General features: G+C 41.5%; 2 protein-coding genes across 11 annotated transcripts in view; one reads left to right on the forward strand and one right to left on the reverse strand.

The window, feature by feature from the left end:
* Window positions 1–513: 513 nt before the first annotated feature.
* On the reverse strand, window positions 514–10245 carry ARMC10 (armadillo repeat containing 10). Of its 2 annotated transcripts, none has more exons than XM_085298570.1 (6): window positions 10159–10245; window positions 9163–9308; window positions 7467–7601; window positions 6261–6437; window positions 3935–4006; window positions 514–1076 (listed from the first exon to the last, which is right to left on the reverse strand). In XM_085298570.1, the coding sequence occupies exons 1-6, from the start codon at window positions 10196–10198 to the stop codon at window positions 822–824; spliced, it is 825 nt and encodes a 274-aa protein (XP_085154696.1). In that variant the 5' UTR covers window positions 10199–10245; the 3' UTR covers window positions 514–821. The 2 variants fall into 2 exon arrangements, with proteins under 2 accessions (XP_085154696.1, XP_085154691.1); XM_085298565.1 differs by having other exon boundaries at window positions 9989–10163.
* A 365-nt stretch (window positions 10246–10610) lies between these two features.
* FBXL13 (F-box and leucine rich repeat protein 13) overlaps window positions 10611–10900 on the forward strand; it is a 101316-nt gene continuing 101026 nt past the window's right edge. For all 9 annotated transcript variants that reach the window (XM_085298467.1, XM_085298456.1, XM_085298516.1 and 6 more), the window contains exon 1: window positions 10611–10821. In XM_085298467.1, the coding sequence (XP_085154593.1) occupies window positions 10747–10821 (75 nt within the window). In that variant the 5' untranslated portion in view covers window positions 10611–10746. The remainder of the gene's footprint in view (window positions 10822–10900) is intronic.

Raw genomic sequence — 10900 nt, forward strand, 5'->3', positions numbered from 1 at the left:
ACTCCCCCCTCTGCGAGGGGCTAAGGCCGTGGGCTCCCACAGCAGATAATCTTTGATGCACAACAGGTGTATTAAAGACCACATTTTGGGGAAAAAATGCTTTCAGAAGTATCAGTTCAAGGAAGTTAAAAATCCATATGATTTTGCTCAAGTAAGGAAACTGCATATGTTGTGGTTAACTGCACTGCAGTTTGCTAAATGGAGTGGGAATATTAAACAGGGTAGTTTTAAAGTATATTCTGTGCAGGTAAGATAAAAAAAACATAGGCTAGATAATTTTAATATGCAATTTTSATTGGAAATATTTTGCAGGAAGTCAGTAATAGTCTGGCATTGTTTGTATTTAAGATTCTTCTAATATTTTCCTGCACACAGAATTAGTAGATATCCAATTAATAAAATGTAAATACCAAATCTCTAGTTGCTAGATTTTTAATGCACCCTTCCATAGGTACATATTTATTCAAAAACTGTAAGTATACAAGGTAATAAAAACTCTTTACAACACTGAGAGAATATTTAGATTGACTTTACTGGTCCATTTAAAATATATACTGTCCTTATAAATTTCTGTTTTTAAACTATCCCTCCCTGTTTGTTAATGCGTACCAGCTGTGGTACACATGTGGTTTGTCAGTGCTAAATAAGATACTGCTTTATCTTATGACAAATCTGTTATGCTCTCTATTAAATATATTGCATTCTCTCTTGTAATAGCTAGTCTGCACCTAATAGTATCATAATATTCAATAAAATGTTTTAATTTGTTGTAAGAAAGCACTCGAGGTAAATATTCTAATTAGATCACTTTTTAAAAATGACTATTGTGTTAATATTCTAACAACTTGCTCCTTCACTTCTGTATCAGGGTGATGCAATAAAGATGCCAATTTCTGAGCAAATGGGGTAGAATTCCCACAGAGTGTAAAGAAAACTGAATCTTCACCGTACTGGTTCTGAAGCATGGTGCCATCTTCATTGTTCACATTCTTTTTCAAATTTGCTGCAAACATGAGGGTTCTGAGCAGAATGTCTCTGTTTATACAGTTGTCAAAAAGAGACAGCAATGATGGTACCTAGGATATTCAACARGTAATCCGCATTTAATCATTAGCATTGGGTACGCTTGCTAAATAAGTATCCTAACTTTTCAAAATGGAAACAAATCTGCTCCTAAGCCATCTAAACCAGAATCCTCACAAAATATCAGAATTCCATATGCTGTGAAAGCTTGCCAGAAACTTGCACAGCAGGCACATTTCCCCTTTAGAGGAAAGACTGGCTTGTGCCTCACAGACTAGTAAGTGCTTTGCACTTTGAATCTTCAAAACGTGGCTGTCTGGAAAATTYCCATTTGGAAGAGAGAGTCTGCCTTCCCTCTAAGTAATGGGTTTTTTGCCTTCTATGGTGATGTGAATGCCTGTACATTAMTTCACTTAGGTGTCTGATAGACCAGAAAAGGATACACTTTTAACACAGTAAAGAACTGAACATTTAGCTACTCAAATTTTGTTCTATACTTCGAATAATGAAAAGTGGGTAGCATACAGGTTAGCTCTGCCWCTTGGAGATAGCTCAGAAATTAAACTTTGATTTTTAAACCAAAAGTTTAATAGTCAGCCATTGAATATTTTAAGAATCTTAGTTTGTGAGGGAACTAGCACCATTCCAGCCCATTGTTTTATTTCARTTATATCCTTTGTCACATCAAAATGAAGCTGTATGGTAGCAAAACCTGCAGTAGCTAATGTCAGATAAAGTTCTGCATGAAGACATAAGGAAATGCACATAGAAAGGCAATTCAAAGTACTTAGATACAATGGATGCATCTCTGTAAAGAGGTGAGGTTTCTGTTGGAATCTGTTTTTCTTAGGAATAGTGTTAATATTTTACATACAGAAATAGCTGTTGAGAATGATCTTTATAGGAATGGCTGCATTTGAAGCTTGTACTCAGTYCTCAAACTATAGGCTGACTGCATCTGGAAATAAGGTTTTAGGTTTTTCTGAAACTTAGAGGGTACCTTTTATGTTACATATGAAAGACTACCATCTGTCTGTTAGGTTATGTGCTAAAAATCCTGTCTCCACAGGCACAGAGAACAATGGCAGATAGGAGAACCTGACTACCAGGAGAGTGATCAGCCTATCAAGGGCTCATCTCCACAAGCACAGAGGCGTGAAGGCAGGCAAGGAACCCAAATTACACCTTGTCCAGGCTCCTCCCAGGGCCCCATCAGCCCTCTGTCCAGGTGTGAAACCCATCACAATGAATCTAGGGGAATAGCTCTCCAGAACAACTTTCAGACTGAGCATGGGATCCAGAGCAAGTTTAGGGGAGGAATCAAAGGTGGAGAACAGGAGAGATCCAGGTGATTTGGAGAGAAAAAAACATGGGAAGAGAGAGGGGTGTGGGGATAAAATGGGCTGGCCACGTGTAAATGGAGTTGTCAGCACACTTGTCTGGCTATGCCTTTTGCCTGATCAGCAGTCTCTCCTTATTAAATTCTTTACGACCATTTTCCTAGATAAGAGACTCTATTCTCTGTGCATGTTGGATTACAGCAGCCTTCGTGTCTATGGAKCCAGCAACTGGAGAGACCAAAGAGAGTGAAATTAAGTGTTAGCAACTGGAGGCTGACCATGGGTCAGATGGCCCCTGCATCTGTGGTGCTAGCAACTGGAATGAGTGAGGGTCTGAGTGCCAGTAACTGGAGGGGGACCATGGGTCATAGCAGCCTGTGTGCCTGTGGTGCCCGAAACAGCAGCAAGTGAGTGTACTCAAGTGAGTGCTTGGATGTCATGCCAGACTGTCCAGCAAGAAGGTGGAGTGAACTGGGCTCCTGGCATGCATGTGTATAGCCAATGGTGAGGCCACAGGGCAGCCAGCTTCCAGTCAGGGGGAAATCAGGGGCATCTCAGCTGGCTGCTATGATAGATTGGGGGACCTGTGTGCATTTGTCTCCATAGTAGTTAGCTTAGACTCCCTTGTGCTCTGACCCTAGAGACTAGGGAGCCTGGGTATCGACTGAGACCCATTTGTCAGCCTGCGTGGGCTGTGTTCATGTGTATGCATCTCTTAGGATCCAGGACCAGCTACTGGATGGACAGCAGGTCCAAGGCCAGCTACTGGACAGAGCCACAGTGTGCGGTGGGGGGGTGTCTGTACCAGGAACTGGAGTGGGGCTGCAGGCCTCAGCAGCTTGTATGTCCAGGTGCCAGCAACTGAGGAGACCAGGGATCCAGGGGCCAGCTACTGGGTGAACTAAGGAGCAGTGTCTAAGCCCAGTTGCCGGAGGGATCCGCATTGTGCCTATGTGTATATATATAGCGTCCCACAACTGGACCTGCCTCCTGATCTGCTGGGAGGGGAAGAGGATGAGGCTGCTGGTGCTGTTTGAGTGCTGAGTGTGCTGGTCATGCTGATCTGTGTGGCCAGCCATCTATATGTGTTGTATAGGTGTGTTTGTATGGCTGCCCATTGGGAATATATTCTCACCCTTGCTGCAGCAAGCCTTCCTCTGTTGGCCTACGTGGTTTGGCCTCCTTTCCTAGCACTGCCCATTTGGTAGACAGGGAAGGTGAAAACAGGCTTCTGCAAACTGTCATGGACTGTTTGGATTGCTACATAGGAAGCCAGCCTTTTTCATGTGCATATGCCCTGTGACTGTCCCTTGGCAAGCGTGTATCTTTATTACGCTACAATCTGGAAGAAGATTAATATGTGAACAAGTGTGTACTTTTAGCTACTAATTTAAACATAGTATTTGATAGGAGATACTTGCTAGAATTTACTCTTAGGTTTCATATATACTTTTAATACATTTAAACTTCCAAATGCATATATAGATACATGTGTGTATATATAGACGCATATATGATCACACACATAGATGACAGATGATAAAAATGTAATGAAATAGCAAGAACCTTACTTGAGCTCTGAGAATGTGTCTTGTCATGGCTGGGTTTGCAGACAGGTTCACAAGTACTTTCAGAACTTGAATCTGAAATAAGAAACATAATTCACTACAAACTCCAAAAAAGGAACATGTGAGAAAAAAAAATAATGCTCCATTGTCTCTTTGTCCTACATTTCTTGTTYTTCCCCTCACTTGCCCCACTGTATTTTACTGTAGTCCACCATCCTCTGATTTTCCATAACCATTCATTTCTTCAAGGATGTCTATAAAACTTCTCTTTTCAATAAATTTTGCTTGCTGAGTAACAGGGTCTGTTACCTATTTACTGCTAACTGTACAAATGTAAACTACCAGCCTCTCTCTGCATTTTTCAACAAAGCAAGGAAAGGCTTAGGGAAAACAGAATCTGCTTTTGTTAGCACTGTTATCAAACTGTAATGACTGCCGGAAACTCTCTACTGCCTTTTTATATGAAAAAAAAAGGATTGAACAATTTGACTTTTCTCATGATTTTAGCTTTCACACATTTACACCAAGAAATTAAATAACTCACTTTGTAATATGCAGACAAGGAACAGGATTACAATTTTTTTAAAAAAAACAGCCTACTGATTTCTTATACTCAAGAAGTCTAGCTTACTGCTTCTGTTACACTCATAGAGGGGATCGTGCTTGATGAAATGCATTTTCAGAAGGCCAAAAAGTATTAATTCATTCACTTTTGCATCTGTGCCTTTCACAAGAGTGACTGAAATATAACATTCCTAAATAACTATTACATGTCCCCATAACAGTTGTAGAGTTACAACTACGTATTATTATTACAAAAAGACCCTGAAACATGCATACACTCGAGAAAGTTTGTAAGTGACAAAGTAAGACTTAAAAAAAAAAAAAAAAGGAAGAATCTGAACTCTCATCTCTTCCATTCCCAAACAGATCTAAGATTTCCACAACAGAGAAGTATGCCTTTGTAATCATTTTAACAGCAGTTACTGCTATTTTGCAGTGCAATCTATGAGTGTACTAGTGAGCAGATACATACAGAACTAAACATCAATCATACTTCAGTGATGACTTGGAGGGGGCAAGGTTAAACAGATCAACTAACATCCTGAATTGCAGAGTTTAGTCTTTGATATAAGAAAAAGAGCTTATGGAGTCTCTAGCACATATGTACTACATACAGATATTTTAAAAGCAAATTCTGTTTACCTTAGAGATCTAAATAAGGCAAGATGAATACACAACTGACAGTAGGTAAAATGCACAGAATATTTAAAACATACAGAGAATATTTAAATACTGTACTTAAAACCTGATCAGAGGCACATACAAACACACCTTTGTACTTCCCCAGACCTAATGTTCATGTTTACATCTTGTGGCACAAGATGTAAAATAAATACAAGGAAAAGGCCAAAGGATATTTACTCTACTTAAGTAAAGAAGGTCTGGTAAGTTTAATGGAACTTCACATTCAGGAAAACTAAGTTTGATTTAATAGAGCAATTGAGTGCACTGATAGTGATGGTTCTGTGACAAGTTGAATAAACTCTGCATTTTGCCCATATCTGAAGCTTTTATCTTCTTTCAGTATTTCTAACAAGAATTCACAAATGATTTCCCATTACAGTCAACAGGGTTGTAAGACATGAAGTGAGATTATGCTGCTAATAATTATTATGGTCATGTACATCAAGTTGATCAGAGAGTGCACTTCCGCACTCATATCCGTCTATGAAACATGTATTTACTATGATCTACTCTGTGTGTATCCAGAGCTTCCAAAAAAATCCTACTGCATAAGAAAAAAGAAATCCAGAGTAATCATGCAATTTCTAAGGGGCATTGACTGCTTGRCATGTTTCCCCAGAGAGTTTGATGCATGAATGCATGCCTTTCACATGCAGATCGTCCTTGCTCTGTGATTTAGGAGTAATGTTTAGTGAGCAGAAGAGAAACCTAAGCAAAGACACAAGGCAATAGCAGTGCACACAATATTGGTCTCTCACAGCTTTAGCCTAATGGTTGGAGTATCAAGATTCCCTTCCGCCTCGAAAATCTTTTTCCATCCAGTTATTCCTCATATGGGAAAGAAAGGGGTTATACAAAAAGATGCTTAGAAGCTACCCTCTCTTCCTGAATTTGCACAGAAAAAGATTACTTCCATACAAATATAGACAGATCTCTATTTCAAGGATTTCAAGCGTTATCTGCTATCAATTAATGAATACTTGATTTTCTAAATAGAATCTAAACAATTTTAGAAAAATGGTATAAAGGAAGCAAGTAAAGCAACTTGATAAATGATTTGTCACAATATAGTATCCAGTACCTGTGTCCTTTCATTTCCTTCTGAAAGCAAATGAAGAAAGCATGGAATTGAATTTATCATCATATGGTGGTAGTCACTGGTAACAGACATATTTGTCAACAATCTGAGTCCAGCTAGCTGCAAATCAGAGTTCAGGGAAGCTGACTCAATGTCCTTACAAATTTGCATAATATATACCTGAGAGGGGGGAAAAAAAGGAGATAAAAGGGAAGACATGTTTTGATAGAAGTAGAACTCATATTCACAAACAGTAYTGGTGGTATTGGCCACAGTAGCCTAAAAATCTATTGCATACTGCTGGCTGAAACCATAACCTGATCAAGGTACTCAGAAACAAGCATTTCTTTTTTAATACACAAATATTCTGCTGGCATAACAAGGGCACACATTACAGAGTCATGCCTGCTAACGTTTCTGAAGCGTAAGTTGCTCTGAAAACCCAAATTGCTTTGACTCCATCCCAGAAGTAGCACATTTCCTCTAAGCAGTTATTCAAAAATCACTTACTCCAACTAAGTTCTTCTTAGATGCTGAAAACAAAGCAAGGAAAAGTCTTGGAATTAAATTCTTTCTTCCAACCATTTGGCCCATTCACCAGGGTACTATTCAGGAACAATGATGACAACTGACAACCAACAAGTTTGATTTACTCAATTTTCTTCTGGGTGACAGCATACAGCATCTTGAAGCCCTAACTGAGAAGAGAACAATTTTCCTCTTTATCAAAGGAGTTGTTTTCTGCCATATAAATACTTCTTGTTGGCAAGTACTACTTAAAAATAAGTTGCTCAGAACTAAAGACACTGCAAACTACTATATACAATCAAACTGTTCTTTTTATCAAGCTAATGCAAAATCTACTAAAAATCTTCAAATCTGCATCTCCCTTCACTGCCTGGACCCTTCTTGATTTATTGAGAAATCAGAAAAAGGACCAAAATGGCTGCCTCCCTCTCATTCATACTATCTACTGCATTTACCATTAAGTGTCTTTTTTAAAAAAGTAACTGGTAGGGATGCAATACATTTTTTGAAGCTATTCCCTTTGGCTTTGGGATGCACAGATGATCCAGGTCTGCTGACTCRTAAGTATTAGTAACTTTAAAACGTCTTGGTATTTTCCCTTGTATTTAACAACTCTGCTGAAAATTCTTTGTTATTTCCTATATCCATATTACTTTAATTTTTCCTCTTTAGGAAACTTACCTGTATCTCTTTCTGATTTTTAATGTTCATACTCAAATTATTAAGAGCATTTAGTGCTTTTTCTTTAACCCTGGGAATGCAATCCGAGAGCATCCTTCCAATAATAGAAAGGCCATCCAAATTTCGAATTATATCCTGAAATATAAGCCAGATATTTAATAAGATTATAATGAATTTTAAATTAAATGCTGAAGGACGTCCTCAAAGTTTCCATTTCAACACAAATGGAACATCTAAATGAAGACTTCTGAAATAGACAATGCCTATTTAAAGTGGGAATGTTGGCAGTTGTTTTTTCTCTACATTATCATTCCATACAAAAAAATMTGCATACTATTTATTTTAAATCTGACATCAGCTTACAGTATCAAACCATGTCTGAAAATAATTTTGACAAAGAYACCAATGATATATATCCTTCTGAAGAGCTGCTCATAAAATTACCAAATTTTGAAGAGCTAACAAATTAAGACAGCTCCTAGAACAGTTTAAATAGTATCTGTTATGTTTTGCTTGTGGCAAATTAAAGGATTTAATATAGCTTGTTAATTCTACGAAGATGCGCAACCACTAAGCTACCTTTTGTCTTTGCATATATTGCTTCCATTGAAATTAAGAACTGCTTGGGGTTAGCATATCCCCTTATCTGATAATGGCAAAACACCTTTACTTTTAAAATTTGACCTGCAAAGCATGCCTAAATCATTTCAGGTTATAAATGAATAAAGATAAATAATTTTTGCAAAATGAGTTTATAGGATAGCTGATCCAGCGAACAGGTCACAGGAGAGGATTAAAACTCCTCTCAAAATAGAACAGAATTTCAAGAGGCAGCTTTACAGGATTWTGGGAAGAAGTTCTAAAACTTTATCTTTGTTTTCCCTTACACTTGAAAGTTGTTTTTTCAATCCTCTCACTCAGAACTCTATCATCCAAAAACTAATATAGTGTTTCAAGAAAATGAAAAATGGGCCTTGAAATTTCATGACATTCCAGCAGTTCTGAGAGATTTCTATTCAGAAARTGATTTTAAAAAGCCAAAGTAGTTAGTGTAATTATAACTATCTCAAAACACCAAAAAATTGTCTTCTGGAGGAGTCATTTGGACATTTTGTCCAAATGTCTTCACAACCCATTTTTACCACCCCCTCCCCAAAACAGATGCATATTTTCCTCTATAAAGGCCCAAAAATATGCACCCATCTAAAAGTCTTACTGTATCTTATTTCCAATTGAATTGAACAGACTTGAATAGTTGGAAAGTTGCTAAGATGTAACTGGCTTACAACTTGTTAAACATACGAAACAGTTTAAATTATCTGAATAAATTTCYGATCTGATCCTGTAAGCTGCAAGTATTTAAAATTCTTCTCAGATTCAACCTTTTAACTGACATGATGTTACTTTAAGCAATTTAAGATATAAAGTTATTTATAGCATATTTACAATACAGAACTCTATACAAACATTAAGTTGCACATAATTTACACAAACATCAGGCTTACATAAATCTTGTAAAAAAGGTAGGTTACATTCTTTGGACTAACAGAAAACTAAGGCATAGATGTAAAATGGATGTGAGAACACAAGGTATCATTGCCCTCAGTTTTGTGTTACTGTTATGAAGAACAGCAACTCTAATTTTCCAGRCTAACTGGTATTGAAATACTATTGTTTGCTATAAAACAATACTTACTTGATTTACAGAGAAGGCAGCACTGTTGCTGAGAGTGATTAAAGCTTGCTCTTGAATTAATGGATCATCTGTGGACTGGAGCAAGTGAATAAGTTTCTGCAGATCGGCAGCATCCATGGTATGGGGTGCTCTTGGAGGATGATCGGCTGTCAATGTTAAAAAATTAAATTAAATACTTGAAATCAAGTTTGAGACATTTCCCTTAGTTATCACTTCATGTATTTCGCAACGCTGAGTTTTAGCTCTTGTTTGTAGGCCACAATGTTCTAAGTTTCACTGTATCCAACTATCATACTATGGCAAAAAGATTGTTTTACACCATAAGTGGGATTTCAGTCCCTTTTCCGGAGCCTTATGACACCTTTTCAAAGTAGAAAATCCAAGGAACATACAGCAACAACCTGGGATACGTTATTCCTTGGTCAACCAACAGCAGCCTTCCTTCCAAAATCATATTCACCAAACATGTAAAACATTCCTTCAGTTCTCTGCAGTGAAATGTGGGAACCTCTCTGGACACTGTAGCAAAGGCGGCTACGACTTCTGCCCTGCCGACCGCTGCTCCCAGAGCCGGGGCCAAGGCCATTTCCCCAGCACGCCCGGGCCAGGGCGCGCGGCCCTTCCCGCTTCCTCCTATTCGCCACCACCATTTCGCCACGCAAACACCTCACCGGTTCTTTGAAAGAGAGGCAGGACCAAGTTAACTACGATTATCCAAGGGCTGGCTTGAAAAAGAAACACTTTTTTTTTCATCTCCTCATCCGTTTTACGGCAGAGAACACTGCCGCGCCCTCGGGCTGCCGCCGGCCCGCGCCTGCTCCCTCACCTGAGGGCGGGCCGCAGGGCGCCCCCCGGCCGGCGCCGGCCCCGGGACCCCGCCGCGCCCGCCGCCCTCGGCCCGCCGCCCGGCGCCAGAGGCAGTAGCAGGCGCCGGCCGCCAGCAGCAGCCCCAGCCCCAGCCCCAGCCCCAGCCGCAGCGCGGCGGCCCGCGCCGACCCCATGTCCGCGCCGCTGCCGCAGCGCGGCGCCGCCCCATCCGGCGTCGCCCCGGGCTCCTCGCGTCTCATCGCCGCCTTTCGGTTACTGCGGCGGCGGTACGTGTGCAGAAGTGCTATGTGAAGGTTTAATATGCAGTGTATTAAACATATATAACACAGACACACTGAGAAGAGCTGCTGACCACGTCCGTACGCTGCCAGCTGGCTTTCAGCACCACCTCCAGGCCGCGGTTTCTCCGCTGTCCTTGCGGCTGTGGCGCCGCCGGCACCAGCTGGGGCCTCCGCAAACGTGCGGAGCCGTCGGCGCGGGCGGGAGCGGCGCTTCGCCCTGCCGCGACTCGGGCGCGGCGGCAGGGCAGGGCTCCGCGGGGCCGCCGCGCAAGCCACCTGCTGCAGCCCCCCACCCCCCTCCGCCGCCCGTTACGCGCCCGCCCTTCCCCGGCAGACCAGCGCCTCGCCTGCGCCAGCGGCCCTTCCCCGCGGGCAGCAGGGAATCCCGAGCCCGGGCAAGCGCCAGGGCCGGGGCCGGGGCGGGCCCGCGCGTTGCCAGGTGACCGCCGCCGCCGCAGCCCGGCCCGGCGCCGCCATGTCCTCCCTCAGGGACGCAGGCCCCGAGCTCCGAGCCTACTTCAGGCGCCACAACCTCCTCGGCATCTACGAGGTAATGGCGGCGGCGCAGAGAGGGCGGGCAGCGAGCCGCCTCCCCGCGGCAGCTTTCCCTCAGGAATGCCCCCTTCAGG

This window comes from Rhea americana, unplaced genomic scaffold, assembly GCF_003343005.1.
Source record: "Rhea americana isolate MKP2758 unplaced genomic scaffold, rheAme1 scaffold_1, whole genome shotgun sequence".
NCBI lineage: Eukaryota > Metazoa > Chordata > Aves > Rheiformes > Rheidae > Rhea > Rhea americana.

Bases quoted from the DNA above. Each gene is read 5' to 3' on its own strand.
- ARMC10 (XM_085298565.1), bottom strand. From the start codon at position 10,163: ATGGGGTCGGCGCGGGCCGCCGCGCTGCGGCTGGGGCTGGGGCTGGGG. The intron at 7,602-9,162 runs GTAAGTATTGTT...CTTATATTTCAG, and splicing joins CTGCCTTCTCTGTAAATCAA to GATATAATTCGAAATTTGGA. The intron at 1,077-3,934 runs GTAAGGTTCTTG...TGAATATCCTAG, and splicing joins GACACATTCTCAGAGCTCAA to GTACCATCATTGCTGTCTCT.